A 27,011-nucleotide genomic window follows, 5' to 3' on the forward strand; every position below is an offset into this window, starting at 1 on the left:
TTTCGTCCCCGTTCACACTGGGGCGACCTGTGAGGCGACCTGATCGCCTCACAGGTCGCCTTCCATAGGGAAGCTGCGGACCCGTTCTTATAGGAGCGACACAAGTCGCTCCGACTTAGAAAAAGGGTCCGGAGCTTCTTTGGGGCGACCCGGAGCGACCGTCATAGACTTCAATGTTATGATGTCCGTGCCAGCCGATCCGAGGTCGCGGCGCGCTGCTCACACAGCGACCTCGGAGGTCGCCCCGGGAAGTCGGATCGCGGCAATGTGAACGGGGCCTTACAAGGTGATAATCATGTTAATTATCATTTACAATCGCGTTAATAGCCAAATCATACTGGTGCGTTGCAATAATATGATCTGCAGCATTTTTTATTTGCAATGCAGGGCACAACGCATGGTAGTGCTTTACCGAGCATTGTGGTGCCATAAATTACGCACTGCAACATTGTGAAAGGATCTCTAAGCAGTTTTTATTTTACCTAGCAGAAGCACAACCACCCTGGTATTTATGTTCTAAATTAGTTTTAAATTGTTCTGTTATCCTCATATGCTTGTGAAAGCTTGCTGAGGGGAAATTGAACAATCTTAGCAGGAGGAGGAAGAAGAAGAAAAAAGAAGAAGAAATTGTGGTAACTAGCTCAAGTGTAGCACTTCAAGGAATCAGTGCACTCAGCAAAATCTTCGTTTAAAGGCTTTCTTGCCTATTATTTGAAAAAAAAAAAAAAAGTTAACAAACACAAAAGATTTTACCAAAATTGAAGTGTGCAAAATCCGGTGCAGCTATGCAAAACCAATCGGCTTCCAGTTTTTTTTTTTTTGTCAAAGCCTAGTTTAACAAGCTGAAGTTAGAAACCAATTGGCTACCATGCACAGCTGTACCAGATTTTGCACTCTCCAGCTTTAGTAAATCAACCCCAAAGAGTTACCCATTCAGGGGTTGTTCAGCAACTCCCTGGCAAAATTCAATCCTCTCTTCAGCTTTCTGGCTTTCTCATGCAGTCCTGCTATTCTTGTCCTCAGACTCAATCTGTTTTTTTCCTCAAAACAGATCTCTCCAACTCTCTGCACGCACAAGGTCTATCTGCTCTCAGCTGCCCTGGCTCGCCATGTGTCCTGGGCAAGGTCCTCTCATCTCCTGGGAGTAACCCTGAGTTACAATCAACTCTCATAACAAAAACCCTTGTGCACACAATCAGTTTGTGTTGGTTACCGCCAAAATGTGAAGCTAGGGTTAGAGCTACAAGCAACATCCAAATGCCCTCCAACTTGATCCTGGGGAGGAGACTTTATTAGAATTGTAGAATAAAATGTTTCCACCACTTTATTAGAATTTTAGTTTAAAAATATTCAAATTAATGTGTTCACAAACAGCCCACATCACTGGCATTAACTTGTTCTCACCCCTTATGGTTACTAGTCTTATATTGTCCAAAAATTGCTCATTGTTCACCACACAGTTGTTATGTATTCAATATTTTGTGCATATCGATCATTAACACAACCAGTCTTCTTCTCATAAATGAGCAGGTAGGTTTCACAGCTCCCAGCAGGGATTAATGGTGACATGTATCCTCCTTCAATAGAGTTTAGAATACATTAAAGCAGGGCTTGACAAATTTTCCTGAAATCTAGGAGCCAGCTAAAAAAGTTAGGAGCCAGTTTTTTTTTTTTTTTTTTTTTAACAAACAACCAAGCTTTATTTCCAAAAAAATAACATACTAATACACATAAAGACGACTAGAACCCCACTCTCCTCTATAGCGCAATCGGATGGAAACAGACTGTCTGTCTGTTTCCATTTGATGCCATCTGATCCGATCCACGGGATGGATAGAAAATAGAACCACCATCCGTCTGTTTTTGGCAGACAGGATCAGATGGCGGCAGATTACCACTCCATAGAGGAGACTGAAGGGTCCGATCAGGTCTGCCTGAGAAACAGACCTGATCAGACAGCCCGCGTGAAAGGGGCCTTCGGCTGTGGCATGGCGATGAGGAAATTTTTTTTTATAATTGAAAAACGAAAAATACATTTTTTATATAATAATAAAAAAAAAAGAGAAAAATATTTTTTTTTTAATAATTAAAAAAAATAAAATTAATAATAATTAATAATAATAACCACACTCCCTGTCCACTTACCTTTTAAGCAAAGGTTAGTGGACAGCCTGCAAAAACTTCCCTCTCATCTCCCTCTCATCTCCTCTTGGGGAAGGAGATGGACAGGCATTGAGGACAGGCAGGGGAAACAGCCGTTACTGCTTGTCAAACTCCCGGCCCCCACAAGAGGGCACCAGTTCCCCGTTCTCTCACTGAAGAAGGCCGAAAAGCTGCGGCCTCAATTTTCGGACAGCACGGTAGTCCGTGCACTCGGTGAGTGGTTGGGGGGCGCAAAAGGAACAGGACACCTCTTGCAGTGCACCCCAGGTGCCAGGTCGCTAATTCTAGTCGCCAATGCGACCTGGTGCCCGGGGTTTGTCGAGCCCTGCATTAAAGGGTAATTTTCGTGCGGAAAAAAATCAGCAAATAGAGAAAAAACAATATAGCGTATATGTAGCAAGGTTTCCAGGCCTATGGCCTGATGTGGGTCTGCCATTAGTACCGGAATCCTCTCCAGCCCATGTAAGCTGAGTCCCCAGGTGTGACAACAGAAGCAGCGACAACTCCTGCATCTTTGTTTGTGGTTTTTATTGGAATTAGGGGATGGGAGAAGGGAATGAGTGGGATACTCCTTGAGGCTTAACTAATTAGAATTGGGACTTTACTTCTGAAATGCCCGTTGGCGCTTCCTGGACGCCAGCCGGCGCCAGCCAACGCTCACTGACACTGAGAACACTCTGTAGAACAAAAGAAGTGCTGAATCCTCGACTTATAGTCCAGAAGATCCAAGCCTGAGAGCTGTAGAACTCTTGACGTTGTGCTGTGAAAGTCACTGAATACTTTCCCCTGCCTGGCACAGCTTGAGGTAGTATGTAGTGAAACTCTGTATAGCTCTCACTTTAACTGGCACGCTCTATACCATTCAGGGCCCAAACTGCAGATGCCCCTTTTGTCCTTGAACTCTTCAGGGTCCACTGACTATGTACCCCCTCTGTGGCTTCATGGTCCTCAACCTAGGTACCCCCTTTACAGCTAGCTGACACTGGATCCCAGAACCTCTTCTGGAATGGTCCCCTCTAACTTCAGGCAGACCCCCCAGGGGCAATCCTCAGTACTCACGACCTGTGTTGGCTTTCCTGGGACTGGACCCCTCTCTCTCTCTCTCCCCACAGGCTCTCGGCACACCGGATCCCCTCAGCTCAACTCAGCATGCTCGGGACACTCAGGCGACACCCTGAGACATCCACCTTCCTCAGACAGTAGGAGAGACAGCCGCACTCTCCTTCCTGGGACTCTGCTCCCGCCAAAGACACCATGCCACGCACTTCCCCCCCAAACTTATACCCTCTCCCAGAATCCTTTGCAGCATAATCTGCCTTCGGGGGTAGTTACAAGCTGGGATGTGTCCTCTGATTGGGCTTCCCCACACTGCCCTATGAGAAGCCTCTCACCTCTCACAGGAGCCAGTGGGGACACTTCTCCCCTCAGCAGGCACATCTGGAAGCCCTGACACCCGAGCTAAATAAATCACAGCCCTGCTGTTAGGCAGACAAGGCCTGCTATACATTTACCTAGCACCTACCTGTAGGGTGCTGCATATACAATTGCGACACAAATCATATTGTAGTGAATGTTATTAAAAATGTCCTTTCCTTTTCAATCTGCAGCTGTTGTAATGTTCTGAAAATGCAATGCAATATGGCTACCTGGAGCGGTTCTGTACACGGAATATGTACTGACCATACCACAGAATTTCCTGCTTGTGCGATTGGCTTACCAATTTTCCCAGAAGTCTGCCTAAGATACAAGTCAGATTTCTGGCATCCCCTGCAACAAAAATGTCCTTTTTGGTGAGAATAGGAACATGTCTAAAAGGATGCAGGCCAATTTCCTCATTAGAGCTCTGCAGCTGCTACAGCTAATAGATAATTATGAAACCAATCCCATTTGACCCACTCAGCACAGAGGCAGAGGACCAAACAATGATTTCTTCAGAATACCAAAAGGTAGGAATCTGCAACAAAGTTTGTTAAAATTCCTGCAATGTACAGAGATCACCCAGAGGGGAATGTTTTTTTTCTCAGCAAAAGTGGTGTTATGCTTTAACTTTCAAACTGGGTCTTTTTCACAGCTGCTAGCTAAAGCGCATGATATAGGGAGCAACTTAAACAGATTCTGCACTGAATCATTTTTATTTTACATAGTCCCTTCTATTTTTGTATGTGGATGATGGTACTGTAATTATTTTGATAAAAAAAAAAAATCGAAGGATCTTTTTCCTAATCGATATACAGCTGTCACATGATCCAGATCTTTACCAGCCTGTCTGCAGGTAAACATGAGCAGGAGGGGCTTCAAGTCCTCTGCTGCTGGTCACATAAATAAAAAAGAAACAGCCTTTGTAAGGCCCCGTTCACATAGGGGCGACGCTACTTCGCACCGCAACCTCCGAGGTCGCGGTGCGAGCAGCGCGCCGCGACCTCGGAGCGGCCGCCACGGACTTCATAACATTGAAGTCTATGGCGGTCGCCTCCTGGTCGCCCCAAAGAAGCTCCGGACCCTTTTTCTAGGTCGGAGCGACTTGTGTCGCTCCTATTAGAACGGGTCCGCAGCTTCCCTATGGGAGGCGACCTGCGGCGACCTGTGAGGCGAACAGGTCGCCTCACAGGTCGCCCTAGTGTGAACCGGGACTAAAACGTAAAAATAAATAAATATTATCAATAAACTGTTTTAAATTACATACAAATATATATTTGAAATTAAATCATTATAATTTTGTGGAAATAACATAGGCTGTGTTATACCCCTCCAGCCTGTGTCTTAGAATAACAGGGAGGTGAAGCCACCTTTAATCTGCATCTAGCAGAATTGCGGACATATACAGAAGATGGAGATAGAGAGCAGCAGGTTCAAACATTTTTTTTCTCATAGTGACGGAGTATGAACAGCATGTAATACAGCATTTATTGATATTTTTTTTATAATGTGGGTTTAGTGACACTTTAAGTTATAACTCACATCCCCACAAAGACCAAAAACATCATGGGGAGCAGAAATATAAAGCAATCTCAATGCAAAAAAAACTTGTTTAAAAATACTTTTGAAATGAATTTATATTACTCAGATCATTGGATAATTTTTACACTTGAATCATTCACTCACTGAAGAGTTTTGACACAGGTAATCTGTTGTATTATTAGCATAGGAGTGCATGCTATTTGTATTACGTAAACTAAACTTGTTGACATGTACAATATGCTTGTAACAGGTCTGGGCAGCATTTCCTTCCTGTGCAACTGCCTCTATCATAGGTGACCTCATTTTCTCTAGTGATGTACCAGAACAGAGTTTAACAACTTTAGGAGCAGAAGGATTTACCCCCTTAATGACCAGGCCATTTTTTGCAATACGGCACTGCGTTACTTTAACTGATAATTGCGCAGCCGTGCGACGCTGTACCCAAATAAAATTGATGTCCTTTTTTTCCCCACAAATAATGTTTTCTTTTGGTGGTATTTGATCACCTCTGATCCACCTCAGTTTTTATTTTTTGCGCTATAAACAAAAAAAAGAGCGACAATTCTATAAAACATTCCCAATAAAATAAATAAATAAAAAAAATCTAATTTTTTTCAGCAATTTAGGCCAATATGTATTCTGCCATATATTTTGGTAAAAAAAAAAAACCCAATAAGTGTATATTAATTGGTTTGGTTTGCGCAAAAGTCATTGCGTCTACAAACTAGGGGATAGATTTTGTAATTTTTATTTATTTAATTTTTTTTTACTGGTAATGGCGGCCATCAGTGATTTTTAGCGGGACTGCGACATTGCGGCGGATAGATCAGACACTTAACTGACACTTTTGGGGGGACCAGTGACATTACTAATCAGTGCTAAAAATATGCACTGTTACTGTACTAATGACACTGGCAGGGAAGGGGTTAACACCAGGGGTGAGCAAAGTGGTAAATGTGTGCCTAGGGGATGCTTTCTAACTGTGTAATCACTGGATGAACACAGAGAGCTGTGTTCCTAAAAAGGAGGAACACAGGATCCCTGTGTTCATCACTGACAGAACAGCAGTCTGCCATGTTTACATAGGCAGACCGCTGTTTACATAGGCAGACCGCTATACAGAATAAAGGCTACAGACCGCTGTCTCCATTTGAAGTGATCACGGGTGCACCCCCACTATCTACTACACGAAGCGATGTACAGGTAAATTGTTTCGTGTAACAGAGCCAACCAGCTGCAGTATAACTATGACAGCTGGTCGGCAAATGGTTAAAAGACTAAGGGTTAGATCATTTGGGAGTTTACCATGCATAGTACATGCCTGTAACTTATTTATCAGCGCTTTTCTGGACCCATTTGCTGTATACAGCCAAATTAATGGTTGTACTTGGTCATGCTCTAGTAAACAATGATACTTCTTTGTTTGTATCAGCATTTACCAACACATGTGCGTCCAACATATATTCTGCATGTGAAAGTTACAAACAAGCATTAGCATTTACAATGTGCCATGTACAGCCATTCATTTTTATGGTGGGCTGACACAAGGAGCATCTAAGCTCCTACTTTAATTAATTAACTAAGAAATACAATTGTTTTAGTCAACTGGTATTGTTGTGGTTCGCAAAGGAGTTCCTGGCTTGCTATGATAAATGGTATAGATTTTTCATAGTAGAGCTGAAGTTAAGATTTTAAATAAACATCTGTAGGCTTAGTCACAAACATTTTTAACCAGGCTGAAAAATTCCAGCATCAGAGTAAATAATCTGCAAAGAAAAGGAAAAATGGGATTTTTGACTTCCAGTAAAATCCATGTTCATTGACGGACACAGCTCCTGAGAATTTTGACCAGTGGGTAAAAAATTCCCCCTACAGAAGTGGGACACTAGGCAAAAAAAAAAAAAAAAAAGGCTTGACTACACCTATGGGCAGTCCCAGGAGGTATACTCCCCCTCTCTGCTATAGGTACTCAGATTCGTCACAAGCAGTGTGAGAAGTATTACAACTCCATAGAGGGGTGGGTGCTGTATCCGTCAATGAACATCAGAGAAATGATTTTACAGAAAGTCAAAAATCCCATTTTCCCTTTCGTTCATTGACGGACAGCTCCTGAGAATCTTGACCAGTGGGACATCCCAAAGCAGTGTCAAAACATGAGGGAACAGCTAAAATTCCCCAAGGCTAAACCATTGCCAACCAGGTAACAAGCTCAACCAAAAACAACTGGAGCCCACCTGAAAATAAACTCCACCAAGGAGGGAATAAACACTCTAAACAGCAGCCTGAAAAACCTTGTGGCCAAAAGAGGCATCCGCAGATGCCCACACATCCACTTTATAAAACTTTGTGAAAGTGTGCACTGACGATAAAGGTAGCTGCCTTGCACACCTGCGTCACTGACGTCTGGAAGAAGGCCCAAGAAGCACCGAGCGCCCATGTAGAATGTGCCTTTACAGGGAAAGGTGGAACCTGACCCTTAATCGATCCGATCCATCTAGAAATGGTCGCAGACGAAGCGGAGAGTCCTTTTCGAGGCCCATCCGTGAGTAGAAAATAGTGAGTCTGACCTCCTAAAAGACTCTGTAGCTGCCAGGTATACCCGAATTGCCCGAACCAAATCTAGGGCAAAGCAATTTCATTTGAATGTTTTGGCCTGGGACACAGGGAAGGCAATGTCCTCATTCAAATGGAAATCAGAGACAACTTTTGGAAGGAATGACGGACAGGGGTGAAGAACCACCTTATCTTTGTGAATCACCAAGTAAGGGGTGCGGCAATACAACGCCGCCAATTCCGACACCCTGCACGCAGAGGTGATAGCCACCTTCTGGGACAGCGCAAGCAGGGGAATCGCCCAAATATTCTCAAAGGGAGGATTCTGGAGGGCTGAAAGCACCAAGTTAAGATCCCAAGGCAGTAGGGGTGACTGCACTGGTGGAGCAAAATGTCGAACCCCCTGAATAAAAAGGTACGCGCCAAGGCGAAACCTGGCACTTGATGGTACTCAAAGCCAATTTCTGCTCAACCCAACGTTGAAGAAAGATCAAGACCCGAGCCACCGAGAAAGAGCAAGGGTGAAAACGAAGTGACTCACACCACGAAATGCATGCTTTCCACGTACGATGGTAGATCTTACTAGAGGTAGACTTCCTGGCTTTCAACAGCGTTGGAATCACCGACGCAGACAGAACCCCCTATCCTTCAGCACCTGGCTTTCAACAGCCGAGCCGTCAAAGCCAGTGACTGTAAAGCAGGATGGAAGATTGGCCCTTGGGACAACAGATCCTACCCGAGAGGCAGACTCCAAGTGACTTTGGCGAACAGCCGCACCAGGTCGGCGTACCAAGACCGGTGAGACCAGACCAGGGCCAATGGAATGACCGTATTCTCTTCTGCCTGGATCCAGCGCAAGAGTCTTGGCAGAAGCTTGAGAGGAGGGAAGGAGTAAATCAGATGATACTGGCCCCCAGGGGCCACCAACGCATCTGTGGTGTCCGCTAGCGGATCCCATGTCCTTGCCACAAACCTTTGCACCCTCCTGTTGAGCAGAGATGCCAACAGATCCACCTCAGTGGCGCCCCACCGGAGAAATAGCTAATGAAACACATCCGGGTGAAGGGACCTTGGTCCAACACCTGCCGATTAGGAATCTGCCTGCCAATTTTCCACCCCTGGAATGTGTAAGGCAGAGAGGGCCGGATCGAAGCGCTCTGCCCACCGGAGAATGGGAGCTACCTCCAGAGCTGCCTGCACACACATGTTGTTCCACCCACGGCTGTGGAGTTTTCCGGTTGAATTTGCACTGGACACTCCTGAAGGCAATCCGTCCAGTGACTAAGGCACAGTAAGATCACTCGAAGTTCCAGGACTTTGATCGGGAGTCTGGACTCTTCCAGTGTCCAAACTCCCCTAAGCAGAGCACTGGCCCAGGACACATCCCCTTTCGGACAGACTGGCATCAGTGGTAACCACTGTCCAACACTGGGGAGAAAGGATTTGCCCTGAAGAAGAGCTGGAGAGCGAAGCCACCAGAGGAGAGACCTTTTTGTTTCCCGACTAAGCCAGATTTGATTGTTCAGAGACTTCAAAAACTTGTCCTATATGGCCAAGATCTCCCTTTGCATGGACCTCGTATAGAACTGTGTAAACAGGACCGCCTCAAAAAGGTAGAAACCATCAGGCCCAGCACCAGCATGCAAGTCCAGAGAAGACGACCACCTGCTAGACAGCAGGAGATGAATTGCAGCATACAATTTCTGGAGTTTGTCCAGAGGAAGGAGCACTTTGGCTAAAGCCGAGTCTAGAGTCAGACCCAGATAGTCCAGCTTCGTGAAAGGAACCAGAGCAGATGTCTGATAATTCATAGGCCAGCCAAATTCTCTCACAGAATCCATATAGTGATTTCCACGTTGTCCACCAGAGCAGTAGGTGACTCTGCTTGCAGGAGAAGTTCGTCCAGGTGCCCAGCACTGCGATCCCTCGCTGACGTAACAATGCCAGCACCAGGGCCAACACTTTTGTGAAGACGAAGGGTCAAAGGGTAACTCCACAAGCTGCTAATGCTCCTCTCCCACAGCAAAGCGGAGGAAGTGCTGGTGACAGACACATTGGAAAGTGCAACTAAGCGTCCTTGATGTTAGTAGAGGCAAGGAAATCCCCCTGATGCAGGGATGCCACCACCGTGTGCATGGACTCCATTCTGAACTTCTGTACCCACACAAAGCAGTTCAGGGCCTTGAGATCCAGAATTGAATGCACCTTGCCCTCTTTCTTTGGGACCGTGAACAGGTTCTAATAAAACCCCTAGAAACGTTCTTAGGTTGGAACCGGGACAATCAGCCCCTAAAGTAACAGGTCTTGCACCGCCCCAAAGAGAGTTTGCAATCAGTCTGGAGACAGACGCACATTGGAAGGTAAGAACAAAACTCGATCTTGTAGCCGGACCATATTACTTAGTTGACTCACTTGTCCTTATGCTTACCAGCCCGCGAAAGAAAAGTATTCTTCCCCCTGTGAGAGTCTTAATGGTGTCATCCAGGGTAGCTTCAAACAGGTGATCGCCCTAAAAGGGAAGACCAATTAATTATTTTTTAGAGGTCTGGTCCGCAGAACAACACTTGAGCCAGAAAATATGCCGAAGGACCACTGCTGAAACAGAAAGCCTAGACATCGGGCAGCTGCATCCAAAGAGGCATCACAGAAAAACTACAGCAGCTGGACCAACTGGTCTGCCAGCCCAGCAAAGACAGGGGGAAGCTGCTCACCCTCCAGGTCACGGCATAAAAGCTTAGCCCACTTGGTTAGATACCAGGGCAATGGTAAAGACCAGTCTAAGTCCCGAGCCAGTCACAGTGGACATATTGCGGGCCACAGCCTCCGCTTTCCTGTCAGCTGCATCCTTAAATGCCGGCGATTCTTCTACCGGAATCATGGTTGCCTTATTCAACCTGGAAACCGGGGGGATCTACCACCGGTGGAACAGCTCATTGCAAATCACTTCGGGACCACAAAGGGAACCAGTGCATCTGCCACAGCTTCAGCTGCGTCCTCCATTTTTAAAGTTTCATGCACAGACACAATCAGTGCGTCCACAAGAGCCTTTTCGTGCTTGGCTACAGGAGTGGAGGAATCATCCTCACTATCTGAGAAATCGGGGCCCGTGGCCACAGACTCCTCAGGGTGGGCCCCGTCCATGGCAGTCAAATCAGATTTAGGATCTGAGGGGACAGGTGAGGCAGTGGAAGGCCGCCCAAAATCTACCTCCTCCGGGACACAAAGGACTCCATGATCGCCGTCAGTGCATCAATGGATGGTGGGGACCCAGAGGGGGCCCCACCGGCTCTGAGAGGAGGTCAGGTGGGGAAATTTGATTTAAGGACTCGATGAGGGATAAGTGGACTCCACAAAACACTCCCACCGTACTGGTAACACCACCTGATTGCCAGCCACAGAGCACCCCCCCCCCCCCCGATCCTGCAGCAGAGAGAGGGAGAGGACCCCCCCCAGACTCACCAGCCCACCAGACAGTCACCGGCAGCACCAGAATAAAAGCACTGCACGTGCGGCGTCCAGGAATGAAAGACACAGGAGTCAGCACCAGGGGATAAGGAGGAGCTCCCACAGCTGAAATCGCCGCCAAGAAGGCTCCTCTGTAATGGCTGCTGTTTATTTCAATGCCGGACCAATGCAACATGGCTGCTGGCCTATACAGAATAAAGGCTACAACAAAATGGCAGCCCCGCACAGCTCTACGAGGCTCCCAGGGACCCAGGAGGGATCCCTGGGGCCCAGGCAAGGCGCAAAAAGGAAAGGGGGGAACCGGGCAGAAGCTCCCACCAGGTACAGTTCTCCCCACCCCCAGGGGATTGCCCAGTCAATGGCAGCGCACCCCCCCCCCTTATCGCCAGTACAGCACCCAGCCCCAGAAGCAGCCCAGACCGCCATGCTACCCCATGCTAAGAGGGAAGAGGGGGATAGATGGAGGACTAGATGACCCACAGGGACACCATGGCACAGGATGGAGGCCTAATGGGAAGGGGGGAGGGGGGGCGGGGGTCTGACCATCCCTGGGAGGGACCCGTGTCCACCATACCAGGAACCAGGCGGGCACCGCTCCAGACAGAACCCCTCGCTATCAAAATGGGGGGCTGTCGGCAAGGAGGTAACTCTGCGACATTTAACTCTCAGGCAAGCCCTCATCCAGTGGGGCTATGTCGCGGCCTACCTAGCACGGAGATGTGGTCTGCGTGCGCTCGCTGGCCAGACAGGGGCAGTTGATTGTAGATCTCAGAGGAAAAAAATCTAACTAAAAAGAAAAAGATTGCCAGCACCAGAGATCCCAGCAAGGAACCAGGTCCTTGCTCCTGACTAGGCAGAAAACAAAAAATGGAGAACCTATAGCAGAGGGGGGGGGGGGGGTAGTATATCTCCAGGGACTGCCCATAGGCATAGTCAAGCCTTTTTTCTACCTAGTGCCCTACTCCTGTAGGGGCAAGTATAACCCACTTGTCAAGATTCTCAGGAGCTGTATCTGTCAATGAACGAAGGAGAAAAGAAGAGTATTGACTAACCTGTATATTCCATAGCTTCGGGTACAGTACAGGACCAGGCTGAGTATTCCCTGAGTTATAGCCTTGTATCTTCAGGCAATTGGACACTAGCAAGCTTTTGAGGATATGCCCCATGGGCGTCCCTCCTATAACCCTACCCCAAGCCTTGAGTCCTCTGTTACTTGCTAGTGACCTAAGGCGATGGACCTCTTCTCCATCAAGGAGAAATCACTCCTAACTAAACTAGTTTATCAATTTCTTTTGGATTAACCTGGATACCCAACTCCTTAAGTGCTCAGTTGTCCAGCAACAAATGCACAAGAATAGAAGGAAGGGTGGCCCATGCCCTGTATTGTACTCCAAGATGTCAAATTTACAAGTCAAAATTTCTCTTATCCTATTCGTACAGTACAGGACACAGGCTGAGTATTCATAGACTTCTCAGTAAGCCAACATTTCTTTATTAAAAATTTTTTTTTTTTTTTTTATTGGTCTTGTGTAATATTCTAATTTTCTGAGATACTGAATTTTGGGTTTTCACTAGCTGTTAGCCATGTTCATCAAAATAAATATAAAAAATGCTTGAAATAGATCACAATAAATCTATATAATATAGGAGTTTCACTTTTTTAATTTAATTGCTAAAATAAAATAACTTTTTGATGATATTCTTATTTTTGAGATTCACCTGTATATGCACATCTTTGAAAGAGATGTAAATCTCCCTGTAAAATTTCAATGGTAATCAAATCAGGGCTTTGACTAGGGGAGTCCATAACTCTCAATTACTTATTTTTTTGAGCTACTGCTTGGTAGATTTGAGATTGTGCTTTGGACACTTATGTTGAAAGACTTATTTCTGGTTGAGTTTCAACTTTTGGATAGATGGCCTCATTCTCATCAAGCACACTTTTTTGATATGATGCAGAATGTATAGTTGACTTGATGATCGTGAACTGCCCAAGACTTGAAGCAGCACAGCAATCACAAACCATAACATTTCCACCACCGTGTTTTACAGTTATGAGGCCCCCTCCTGAAGTGCTGTTTTTGATTTGCAGCAAACAGGTCTACGGTTGCTGTGACTAAACAACTCTATCGTTGACTGCTCATTCTTCAGCACAATGTTCCAGGAAGCCTGGTCTGTGCCTATATGATTAATGGCAAGTTGTAATCTTGCTCCAATGTTTTTGGACAGCAAAGGTCAAGTCTCTTTCTGATTGTTATTTGCATGCACTTTGACCTCAAGGCCTCGTGCATACGAGCAGACCGATTGTGTCCGTTTGTCAGTTTTTCAGGCAGACCCTGTATTCTCCTCTGTGGAGCGGCCGGTATAAACGAACGTGTCTGTTTACACCTGTCGACAACCAATCCGATCTGCTAAAAATAGACAGATGGGGATCAGTTTCCCTTTCATCTAGTAGATCAGATCAGATGGCAGTTGGGTGTGCAGTTGAGACAGCAGGGTTTTTTAGGCCCTGGATGTCTCATTAAAGAGAACCGTTCACCCAAAAAAAAAAAATCACTTTTTGTCCCCTATGTGATGAGGAAAAAAAAGTAAAAGAACATTTTTAAAAAAACTGTAAACTAAATTTAAAACCAAGCACATAAAATCCCTTCCAAAAATGTTCTTAAGACCCCCCCCACATTTATGAACGCAAACGTGCGCATTGGGGGAGCCTGCAATTAATGTTATATATCGCTGTGTATGTGACCTGTAGGGGGCTTTTAAAATATCGCCTATGTGTTGCAGGTTTTTCAGGCATTGGGCCTGATGTGGGTCTGCCATTGTTACCGGTTACCTCTCCAGCCCATGTGAGCTGCGACCCTGGGTGTGAGAACTGAGACATAAACAACTCAAGCATCTTTGTTTTGTTGTTTTATTGTAATTAAAGGGATGGGAGAAGGGAATGAGTGGGATACTCCTTTAGGCTCAACTAAATACAACTTGGGACTTTAGCCCCGTACACACGTACTGATCGTCGGCCGAACGATCGGCCGTCTTTTGTCCAGGGCTGTCGTGTCTGTTGAAAACTGCAAAAGACTGCACACGAATTTTGTCGGCCAACAACAGCCGACTGCAGAAGTGATGTCATGTGATGGTTAACTTTCCTTGTCTTTTTTTCTTTTCTGAGCATGCCCAGTCTTGCAAATCTGCTGTCTGTCGGCCGAAATCTGTACTGACTGGCGAACAATCGGCCGTTCTGGTGTTGGCCAACAAAAATTTTAATGCCTGCACGACAGATTCTGTTCGGCCGAAAATGCACTGTCAGCTGTCTGAAGCATCATACTAACAAGCCTACAATCAGCCGATCGGTCGTCGGCCGAATATTTACGGCCGACAATCGGTACGTGTGTACGGGGCTTTTCTCAGGAAAATGTCTGTTAACGGGGTCTTGACGCCAGCCGATGCCAGCCAACACTCACTGACGCTCAGAACACACTGTAACTTGAAAGAAGTGCTAGATCCTCGACTTTGAGTCCAGAAGATCCAGGACTGTAGAACAATGAGCTACGAACACTGCTGTACTGCAAAGTCACTAACTTCTTCCTCCAGCCTTGCACTGGCTTGAGGTAAACTGTTGTGAAATCCTGTATGGCTGCAACTCTCAACTAAGACATTGCACACTGTCTTTTCAGGGCCCAAACTGCAGGTGCCCCCTTTAACTCTTCAGGGTCCCCTGACTAGGTACCCCCTCTGTCACTTCAGGGTCCTCAACCTAGGTACCCCCTTTACAGCTAGCTGACATCTGGATCCTAGAACCTTCTCCAAGTGGTCCCCTCTAACACATTAGGCAGACCCTAAGGGGCAATCCTCAGTACTCATGAACTGTGTAGGCTTTCCTGGGACTGGACCCCTCTTGCTCTCCGCTGGTTCTCGGCACACCGGATCCCCCTCAGCTCAACTCAGCACTCTCTGGATTCCCAGGCAGCATCCGAGACATCCTCTTCCTCAAACAGGAGGAGAGACAGCCGTTCTCTCCCTCCTGGGACTCTGCTCCGGCCAAAGACACCCAGTCACGCACTTCCCACAAACTTTTACCCACTCCCAGAATCCCTTGCGGCATAATCTGCCTTCTGGGGTAGTTACAAGCCTGAATGTGTCCCCTGATTGGGTTTTCTCCACCGCCCTATGAGAAGCCTCTCACAGGGACCAGTGGGGAGACTCCCCTCTCAGCAGGCACACCTGGAAGCCATGACACCCTGGCAAAAAGAAATCATGGCCCTGCTGTTAGGCAGACAAGGCCCACTATACATTTGTCTAGCACCTACCTGTAGGGTGCTACATATGGAAAATATAGGGTTTGTCATTCTGGTTGGCAATTAGACTCTAGACATTTTAGGTGTAACCCTTTCACTGCCACTGAAGGGGTGGGGGGGGGGGGGGTTACACATACCCATCTACCAGGAGCACCTGCCTACAAAAACATATTTTGCATTACATGTTGCATATTGGTGTGCACGTCAGAGTGAAAGCAAGAATTCCAGTGCCAATACTGTGTACTAAAATAACTTTTGTGGATTTTTTACTGAAAATTTGTTCTTCATAAACCACTGTGCAAATACTGTATTGTGCGACAAAAAAAAAAAAAAAAAATTGAAGCTACCTCTTTTATTCTTTATTGTTTCTGCTTTCAGAAAATGTATAATGGCACAGAGTCACTGTCGGTCACTGCTGTGGAGGAGGAGAGTATTGGCTTTCGCTCTGTGTCTTCCCCGCCCTGGCTTTGTGTACTCTGATCAGCTTCACATAGAGTTGTAGTACAGAGTAGAAGCAAGCAGGGAGACAAGTGGCGGTTCAGGTGACAACATCGTTGGATTGTGGGACAGGTGAGTGTGTGTTTAATAAAAGTCAGCAGCTACACTTTTTGTACCGGCTGACTTTTAATAAACACAAAAATGACTGGAACTCTGCTTTAATCTCACAGTCTCTTGTGAAAAAAAAATAAAAGTCAGCAGCTACAAAAACTGTAGCTGCTGAATTTTAAAAAATAGCCACTCACCTGTACCACAGTCCAGCGGTGTGCTCACTCCAGTTGGTTTGACCCGCTGTCTTCTTTCCTCGGCCCCAACATCTTCACTATGGGCACGTGGCTGTGGCAACTTCCTGCTTCACAGCCAGATACCCACTGCGCATGTGCGAGCAGTGCTGCGTATCGTGAATGGTGGATGCAGTCTTCTGGGACCTGTCACGTGTCCCAGAAGAGTGTGGGGGGGGGGGTCCTTAAAGTAAAACTTCCCCTTTTGGGTGGAGCTCTGCTTTAAGTGCTGTACAAAACCAAGTATTTTGTGAGTATATCGTTTTATTGTTATAATTAGTCTGTTTAGCAGCAATCAGAGTACCTATATCCTGTAACAAAAATCTGAACTTCTGACTATTTAGGCCTCATGCACAAAGGGCATTATTGCAAACTCTCAGAAAAGCCTTTCCTCCTGGCAGCAGCAATTTTGCAGAAAAAACGCCTGATGCTTGTAAAGGTGTGTAACGTCTTAAGGCGCATTTGTAGGAGTCAAACACTTGGCTTAATTCATTTCATTGGCCAGAATAATAATGTACGGTATTCTGGCCATTGAAATGAACTATTGCTCAAGTGCTAAACAAGCCTAGCGTTTACATGCGTTAACAGCGCGTTTTTAAGCTTCAAGCATTTTTTCTGCCAAAACGCTGCTGCCCTGAACGCATTAGTTGGGTAGTTTTTTCTGTCTCTAATTGGCAAGGTCAAAGTTCTGCTTATGACATTGTTATTGGACTTAAGTGCCCGTTCACATTCTTGCGGCTGCGGCGATCGCATGTAATATCGGAGCGCACTGCTCTTTCATTACATGCGATCGGCTGTGCGGTGCGAATTCAGCCATACACTTTGTATGGCTAAATTCGCACTGCACCCGCAGCAAAGTCGCACAGGACCCTTTTTTTCAGCCGCATCAGGATCGGATCGCACAGTGGTTCACACTTGTGCGATCCGATCCTGTGCGAACTGTCAGATCGCACTGCGATATGCGATCAAACTGGGGGTGTCGTTAACATTTCATTGACACCCCCAGCGTATCGCATATGGCAGTGTGAACTGCCAGGGGGTGCGTTTGCGATGCAGGAACAGGCTGCGAATTCGCAGCCTTCCCGCATCGCATAAGTGTGACCCGGACCCTATCAATAACTAAGACGTAAAACACCATTGTCACCAAGCCTGTATGTCAAGTCTGTGTTTACAAAGCAATCCAGCTTCAGCTTCATATTTGTTTTATATAAACACACTACTGAGATCCAAAAATTCACATCTTAAAGCTTACCTTTTCTAGAGCTGCAACATGAAGCGGACAATTATTAGGAGTCTCTTCCCCATCCTTCTTACACATTGTTCTTCCCAGTAAGATATTGAAGTCATATTTAACCCCGGACACCAACTACAGAAGAAACAAAGGTTACCAGAAACATGACAAAAACAGCAACCTGATAAATATGCATTGCAGTCACTACAAATCTGCCACAAAGCAGCATACACACGGACACACTGAGGCTGATTTACTAAAGTATTGGAGAACGTTTTACGCAATAAAATTGGAGGAAATTCAATAAAACAATTCCCATACATCCCTCTTGGTGTAGCCTGTGAGCTTGGTATGGCCCCTTTCAAATGGCCTGTGCCTAATTCAGAGAAGTGACAGTTGTGTTGGGAGATCTGACACGTGCATCAAATTCAAGTGGTTCTTATACCACCTGTCACTACGACTGTGAAAAAGTGAAAGAAATACCGGCAGTTTGAGGATAATCACACTAGCTGGTGCAGTGTTCAGAGTGGCACATGCATGAACTAGGAAGCTGTCAGTTTTCCGCACAGGGCTTTTGGTTGCTAGGACACAGGCAGTCGCTGACCCTGTTGACACTTCTTCTGCCCCATTCATCTGCCAGTGTTGGTAAGGTCATTACCCAAATATGGCAATGACAAGAAACTCATGGAAAGCAGCTGAATAGAGTGTGGGGTGAGTGATTGCTTGTTGTGACGATGTTGTTGGCTACAAGGTCAGCAACATCTTAACAAGCAACCAGTACTGCTGTACTACTGGTAGAGGGGGTGAATGGGTTGCTGAGCCTGCAATCCAAACAGAGGATCTCAGTGCCCCCCACCATGTCTCTATGCAACAAATGCATGTATTGGTTTCTGACAGGTACATCAATTTGTCAAAAGTGCCAACATTTGTCGTGTAAAGGAGAGACTAAATTCTAAAGATTGTCATTATGACTTGCACAGACTGTGTGAAAACTTACTATAATTGTCTAATCATGTGCAGATAAAATAGGGAAGGGTAAATGCACAGTCATTTAGATGGCTGCAAAGTCCTATAGTGCTAAATCCCCAATGCTTTCCCATGCTCAGGGAGCCAAGGCTGCTCTGAAGAGCCAAGCCAATGGCTCCTGGCTCCTGCATTGGCATTTGCCCATGCATGTGCATGTAACCTTTTCCCCCCCCCAAAGCGGCACAATTTGGGTAATTGCACAGATGCCATCAGTGTTTACACAAGTACAGTCATTTACTGCTTTGGTTGGCTGTATAAAACATCTGCAGCTCCCTAGGTACAGGAAAGTGCCAGCTATTTTAAAGTATAAGTTTACATATGTAAAAAAATAATATTGTATAAAAAAATAGGTGTGCATTTTCTGCAGGTTGTGCATTTATCATTATTTTTTTCTGAAGAGCCTGCAGAGCACTGCACCTGCGATCAGTAGATCACGACTCTAAGTAAAGCCGTCTTCCTGTACCTCCCATATGGACAGTTACTGAAGAGCAGGAAGAATCAATGAAATATGAGAGCGCTCACCACAACTCTGTTAACGAATGATGTTGCTGTGTGGGTGGAGCTCCAAAACAGGGGTGCCGTTTTTACATTTTCACAGCAGGTGCAGATAGAGGATCCCCACATGTCACAATGGTGGATGGGGTTGTCAGGGCTGCTTTTTTTTTTTTTTTTTTAAAGCCCGTGGTGTGTGAACACACTCAAAAGACTTACACCCGGTGCATAAAAAGTGCACACACGCAAACGTGAAGAACACAAAAACTGCGCAGGGTGTGCGACATGGTCTGGCCTCCGAAGAGGTTGGACCCTGACCTTGATCCCCGGGGCGCAAGACTCCTGACAGGGACTGAGGTACTTCCAATGGTCTGCCTGGCCGAAACCAGGCAAACCCAGTTCTCTAGGGGGACTGCCAAAACAGCCCTCCCCAAGTACTAGGTGGGGCTCCCCCAAAGGGAGACCCCATGAGAGAGTGCAAACTTAGCCAGAAGGCCATGTCCACCCCCCCCCCCCCCCCCAAGACGTTCAAGGCTGGCCCGAAGACCCAAACCGTAGTCATCGTGCAGGAAGAAAAAGGTGAAAGTGAAGTGACACACAACAAAGACAATCACACACAAACAAAAAGGTGGGGGAAGGGAAGTGGAGAAGTGCTTGGGTGCCAATGTGAAATACAAAGGCAGGCCTTTCGGCCGGAAAAAGAAATTCCTCTGGTCTAAGCCAAAAGGCCTGGCCCAAGAGGCAGGTGCGAAAAGGTGTGTATGGTGCAGTGACCAAGGTGTTGAAAAACTCAAGGCGAGCTGCCCCTCACCAGTGAGAATTAAGGCACCCCTGGGCTGCCCCCCCTGGGCCATGTACACCACAGGCTTTTTCGGTCATCATTTCTGTTTCTTCATAAGGAGGAACAGGTAAGGATTAACCTCACTGACAATTGGGGTTGTCAGGACTGCTGCTTTGGTAACATGTAGACCCTGAATACACGTTACTAAAGATAAATGTAGCCTTTAACCTAGAGGACTCTGCAACCACATCCATGAGACCTAAAGAGAAATCTGTTTTTTTACTAGTGAGGCGCATGGGCATTCCCCAAACTCATCTCTAGCCCGGCCTCCAGCTATATTTGTACTCCAGTGAGATGGGGGGATGGGTCATTCCCCGCCCTGCTGCTCACATGACTCTACCAAACCCTGAGATCAATGGAGTACAAAAAACAGGAGAAGGATATTGGAGTTCATGTGACTGGATAATTAAAGCAGTATTAAACCAAGCAAATTGGATTCTTGAATATGGTGGCAGCATTCATTTTCTTTTTTAGGCTTCCTTTCTTTTATTTTCACCTGGTGATCGGCCCAGTAGGCCTGTTGTTTTTCAACAGAACAAGCTGTCCTGCAGATGTATTAGAGGGCCGAGACAAACCATTTACCACTGATAGGGGTGCTTACAACAATCAGGGTTTGTCTATTTAAAACTTTTATCCCAAAAAGAAGAAACCTGTTGCTGTAATTCCTTATAAAGTGTATCTGTGTGCACCACTGAGTCTGTTCAACAGAAGGCAATCTATTGAACGGCTACAGTGATGATCTGTGTATACTGAGGGGTAAGGGGTCAGAGATCCCAGAATGTGCATCCAATGTGTGGATGCAGGTATCTATAACTTTTTCCTCATTCAACCCACTGGTTGAATTTAGAACTCCCTGTGCAAACTCAATTTAACACCCCCCCCCCCCCAAATCTGACAATGCTGCTGTCCAAAGGTGTCTCTATTGCTCCTTCATTCAGAGTGGGCGTACCCTAATAAAGGAGGTGTGTTACTGGCCAGATCACCAGATGAAAACAGAGTGGAAAAGTCTAAAAGAAGAAAACTAATTCAGCCACCTCATCTAATGATTGCCAAGCAGTTATATATTACATTTTGGTTATGGCTGCTGTACTTGCAGGAAAAGGAGGCCTAAACATAGACATAGACATAGGCCTGCACCCTTTCTAAAATGCATCTGCATGGAAACCACATCAGAATTTTGCACCATGTGCTTTCATGCACCAAAAAATGTGCTGCATTTTCCAGTGTATGGGAGTGCCATTATGAATTTGTGATCTGCGTCTAGGGTGTCATTAGGACTGCACCATAGTGGATCTCAAGGACAGTGCGATTTGAATGCGGTGAAAGAAATGTGCATGGATTGCGGTGTTCCCCACACCGCATTAGTGTAAACCTAGCCTTACACACTGTCCCGCACCCACAACAGTGTGAAGCCAGCTCTAAAGAGAAGCTCCAGTCTGCTCAAAAAAACATTTAAAATCAGCAGCTACAAATACCTTATCTTAGAGCTGCACGATTAAACGTTAAAAAAATTGTGATCTAGATTCGACCCCCTCATGATCCTAATTCAGCATTTCCACTATTCATGTAACAAGTGCAGAGCAGTTCTCTGCTCACAGCTGACAAAAAAAAAAAAAGCAGCTTGAAAAGTTTATGATAACAGTGCTCAATACTGAGAGATAAAAAGGAACATTGTATCATCTTTTAGAGATCAAAAGGATGAACTTCAGTCTGTAAATGAAGTCTGTTTAACCATGTAAAGACTAAAGCCCCGTACACACGTACCGATCGTCGGCCGAACGATCAGCCGTCTTTTGTCCAGGGCTGTCGTGTCTGTTGAAAACTGCAAAAGACTGCACACAAATTTTGTCGGCCAACAACAGCCGACTGCAGAAGTGATGTCATGTGATGGTTAACTTTCCTTGTCTTTTTTCTTTTCTGAGCATGCCCAGTCTTGCTCATCTGCTGTCTGTCGGCTGAAATCTGTACTGACTGGCGAACAATCGGCCGTTCTAGTGTTGGCCAACAAAAATTTTAATGCTTGCACGACTCTGTTCGGCCGAAAATGCGCTGTCGGCAGAATCATACTAACACGCCTACAATCGGCCGATCGGTCGAATATTTACGGCCGACAATCGGTACGTGTGTACGGGGCTTAAGCCTTGTTGCTTACAAGTCAAAAATTTGTATTTTTTGCTAGAAAATTACCTAGACCCCCCAAACATTATATATTTATATATGTGTATATTTATAGATATATTTATTTTTTATTTTTTTAGCAGAGACTCTAGAGAAAAAAATGGCGGTCGATGCAATATTTTATCTCACACTGTATTTATTTGTACAGCTTTCTTTCAAACGCAATTATTTTGGAAAAAATACACCTCTATAAATTAAAAAGAAAACTAAACAGTAAAGTTACCCTAATTTTTTTTTTTTTTTTTGTAGAATGTTAAAGATGATGTTACAGAGAGAATCGTGAGAGAATAGTTATCTTTATTCTAAGCAAAAAAATAGTAATTCTCATTTTATCCAGAATCATGGAGCTCTACCATTGGGTGGGGGGGGGGGGGGGGGCAGAGTGTAGAAGGGGCTGGACATACTCAGAGATCGAACCCGGAAGTAGGAGCGAGTACCTGTCAAAACCAGGTACCTGCTCCCCTCCCCAAAAAAAGTGCCAGATGTGGCAGCGAAGGGGGGCGGGGGAGGCTGCGAACAAGTGGAGCTTTCCATTTTGGGTGGAGCTCTGTTAAAGCCCAGGTCAGTGGCGGATCCAGGGGGGGGCATCGAGTCAATTGCCCCCCCCCCCCTGAGAAAATAGTACCAGGTTTAAGTTTATAGAGGCAGGTACTTTATTTCTGCTTTCCCAGCTCCCAGGAGACCTAAAATATAATCCCTAAGCCCCATCAGTTCAGAGGGGCCCAGGATGCTGTTTCATAGAGAGAGTTTTTTTTTTTTTATTTCCCTGCTCAGGTGGATTAATACCACCAGGAGCCGCATTTTGCGACAATAAAATGAAAGTTCCGGCCAGGCGGAGTGATATCAGTCAGCAGCCTCATCACTGCCTGACTCCTGCAGCCAATGGGTGCAGAGAGGAGAGGGAGGAGCCTGAGACACAGCAGCGTGCGTCTGTGTGTGTGAACACACTGAGAGGGACAGATCTTCACAGCAGACAGGGGCAGTGAGGAAAACGTCTAGACTGCAATTAATTCATTTGTCTCCAAAAAGGTACAGTGACACACCCATCCCCCTTCACCTATGCCATGTCCTTGCTGCTGCCCAGCCACCATGAGGAATTATACAGCAACTAAATGCTATCATCATCATTATCATCATGATAATCACACAGTACAGATGCATTGAGCCATAGCACCTGTATTGTGTGATAGTCATGATGATAATGATGATATAGACTGACAGTGAAAATAATCTTCATGCCTCCTTTACACAGTGTGTGCTGCAGACATGAGTCTAACATGCAGGGCTGTCATTTAATGGCTTTAGGATGCATAAAGTGTTGCATACAGTATATCCCTGTGCTGGCATCCCATTTTATTTCCACTGAGAGACACAGCCACTGTGTCCCAATATGTCATGCTTCCTGGTGTGCATGCAGGGTGCTTTCATGGACCTGCACCAGCGTGTCATATCAGGACACTGCAGCCATGTGTCAGAATACAAATAAATGGCATGCAGGCATGGGGATACATGGAACACTTTAAAACAATGTCACTGTTTTAACCACCTGCCGACCAGCCACCACAGTTATATGGCGGCAGGTTCTCGCAAATCGTCGTACCTGTACGGTGGTGTGCAGGAGTGATCTTGGGGGTGCGCGCGCCCACTTGCCAGCGGGGAAGCTGAGGCACAGGGCCAGCAGCCGCGATTGGCGCCGGGCACCTGCAATCGCTCCTTGTGAAGAGAGAACGACGGTCTGCAGTTGGAAATGCAGCAGACCGTTGTTGTCTCAGGAATCACTGCAGAGCTCCTGTGTTCCTCCTATTTAGGAACACAGGTCTCTGTGTTGGTATTACAAGCCCACCCCCACAGTTAGAAAGCACCCCCCAGGCTCACACTTAACCCTTTGATCGCCCCTGGGTAAACGCCTTCCCTGCCAGTGTCATTATTACAGTGACAGTGCATATTTTTAGCACTGATTACTGTTGTAATGTCACTGGTCCTCCCAAAAATGTCAGTTAGGGGTCCGATCTGTCTGCTGCAATGTCGCAGTCCCGCTAAAAATCGCAGATTGCCGCCATTACTAGTAAAAAAAATAAAAATGACAGTGCCCCTCCCGAGATTAGACTCTGGATCCGCCCCTGGCCCAGGTTCACACTGAGGGTGGGTTAGCTGAAGTTGCACGATTTCAAACCGGTGTAACGTTAGAATTCCATACCCCGTGGAGAAACCATACCTTCGTCACTTCCTGTGGGAAACAGCTGAGCAGCGCAGCATACCTAATTGACAATCAAAGAATTTGAGAAGTGCGCATGCTCAGAGGTTAGGAAAAACTCACGGCACTCTGTGAAATTTAATGCTTGCGGCGGGTACATTAAAACACTTCGGGTGCAACATAAATCATCTCCTCTCCTATCGCTGTAACATCCCTCATCTCCGGTAATAAATATAAAAGCGGCGGCGGGTGTAAGAGACGTAAATGTGACGGCGATCGCGGCTCCGTGATCCGCTTTTATATTTATTACCGGAGATGAGGGATGTTACAGCGATAGCAGAGGAGATGATTTATGTTGCACCCGAAGTGTTTTAATATACCCGCCGCAAGTTTAACTACCGTGAGAAATCCATACCCTCCGTAGCGGAACCGGAAGTGACGAGGGTATGCTTTTTTCACGGAACACCGGCACTATTTGATATCTCTGCGGGTTCCTGCACAGATGTCTAAGGAAATCGCCAGAAGTAGTGCAGAAACTACTTTTGGGAATTGGCGCGGCACTGCAAAGTTGGCATCGCACTGATTCGGATGGTGCCGTCGCCGCATGCGATGTGAAATGACAGATCCGCTGAATGTGAATTTTTCATACACTTTAGTAAATCAGCCTCTTATTGTACACTCAGCACAATACAAATCTATTCTATTCCCTGCAACACATGCTCTAGCTATTCTACATGGCAATATTCTCTCTTCTATGAAGTGTTCTGATTTCTCCATATAATAAATAGCCTGAGCTGGGTTGTCACCTGCTTCCTGACATCGGTAATACGCAGCTTTAGGTAAGCGACATCCTGGTCACTCCGCCGGTTATACTCCCGCACTGCGATCTCCGCCAATGTCTGTATGACTGGCTCCTCAGACGGTACCTCCTGCCAGTGACCCGGGGGGAATCCGCTCACCAGCCCCACAACTGTTATCAAAACGAAGCACCGACCCGCCATCTCCATTCTTCTTTATTACTGACTCTTCCACCGATGCACGGAACACCGGCTGCTGGCAAAGCTGAAGATAAACAAGGGTCATGTGACCACTGACCCTGAGGCATGTGAAGCTTGTCAGATAACGTAGAAACCTCCCAGTCATGCGGGAGGCGGCCATTTTTATTAATGGCAGCGTTCCAGGCTCACCTTTTTTTCACTCCTTCATGATTAGGGAAAATGTTGACTTTTTGCAGTGAGGAGAATATTCAGTTAATAATTACTTTGTTCCAGCTTTGTTTATTACACAAAATTGAAAGGGGGGCTCTCTCTAACAGAGGGGGTTCGATAACTCCTCAATTTCGAGGGATTGTCCCTCATTTGGAACAAAGGCCCTCTCTGTCCACTTTTCCTCCTCATTTGCCCCTCATTTTGGTCTCATCTAAATAGTTGTTTATAAAATGCACTAATTATCTATTAACCACTTTACCTCCAGAGGATTTTGCTGTCTTACGTCCAGGCCACTTTTTGCGATTCGGCACTGTGCGAATTTAACTGACAATTGCGCGGTCGTGCGACGCCGTACACAAACAAAATTTACATCCTTTTTTTCCCACAAATAGAGCTTTCTTTTGGTGGTATTTGATCACCTGTGCGATTTTTACTTTTTGCGCTATAAACAAAAAAAGAGCGTAAATTTTGAAAAACTAACAATATTTTTCACATTTTTTTATATGAAATTACCACCAAAAAAAATGTAAAAATCTAATTTTTTTAAAATTTTTGGCCAATTTGTTTTCTGCTACCTATGTTTGGTAAAGAAAATCACAATAAGCGTATTTTGATTGGTTTGCACAAAAGTTATTGCGTTTACTAACTAAGGGAAAGATTTCTGTCATTTTTGGTGTTTTTTTTTTAACGAGTTATGGCGGCGATCTGTGATTTTTTTTGCGGGACTGCGACATTGCGGCAGACAGATCGGACCCTTGACTGACATTTTTGACACTTTTAGGGGTACCAGTGACATTTCTACAATAAATATGCACTGTTACTGTAAAAATGACACTGGCAGGGAAGGGGTTCATTTTATTGGAGAGGGAGGGGTTAATGTATGCCTGGTGCTTACTGACATGTGGGGGGGAGGTGACTGAGTGACACAGGGACAGATCGCATGTTCAGCTATGCTGAACTCTGCAATCTATCACTGTTTGTCACTTAGGAAATCCGCCCGCTTGTGTAAACAGATCTCCAGACTTGATTCCCGGACGATCGGGGAAGAGCGGAGGCGATCGCCAGCTGTGATTGAAAACAGCGGGAGCGAGCCTCCGGCAGTGCGCGAGCGCCGCCCACAAGGGGAGGAGTCCAGCGACGTAGGTCTACGTCGCTGGACGAAATGGAGCCACTTTGCCACAGTACAGTCCCAGTGACTGGTCGGCAAGTGGTTAAAAATGTTTTACAGTGCTAAACCTATCGTCCAAATTGCTGCATTTGTAAATTCCAAAAGCCAATATAAAGGAGAAGTAGTGATAAAAAAAAAAAAAAAAAAGCACTTGTGGGTTTACATAATCTTTTTTTTTTTGTACAATTCTCCTTTAAGGGGGGTGTGACGGAGTGTTTCCTATGCCTACATTCTTTTGCTAATAGGTGTCTCTCATTCCCATTTCAGTTAGGAGGTATGGGGGTTACAGAGGTGAGGAGGGGGGGGGGATTACAGAGGTGAGGTGAGTTGGGTATAGTCCATTTGTAGTGCAGTCCGGACTCCCCACTGTAAATGGTGCTTAACTGAAGTTACAATGCAGGAGGGGAAGGAAGCCATGGGGAACTTGGTTCCACTATGACTTCCTGCATTCAACAGGGAAATA

The 27,011-nt window shown here is 45.9% G+C and overlaps 1 protein-coding gene across 1 annotated transcript in view; it reads right to left on the minus strand.

Annotated features, from left to right (window-relative positions):
* Nucleotides 1–25,266, minus strand: part of CTSF (cathepsin F) — a 123,946-nt gene extending 98,680 nt beyond the window's left edge. Inside the window, exons 1-2 of the mRNA XM_082269579.1 lie at nt 24,979–25,266; nt 17,463–17,576 (exon numbers count right to left, since the gene is read on the minus strand). Of these exons, the coding sequence (XP_082125705.1) occupies nt 17,463–17,576; nt 24,979–25,179 (315 nt within the window). The 5' untranslated portion in view covers nt 25,180–25,266. The remainder of the gene's footprint in view (nt 1–17,462; nt 17,577–24,978) is intronic.
* Between the last annotated feature and the right edge of the window lie 1,745 nt (nt 25,267–27,011).

Source organism: Pelophylax lessonae (assembly GCF_965119305.1).
Source record: "Pelophylax lessonae genome assembly, chromosome: 10".
NCBI lineage: Eukaryota > Metazoa > Chordata > Amphibia > Anura > Ranidae > Pelophylax > Pelophylax lessonae.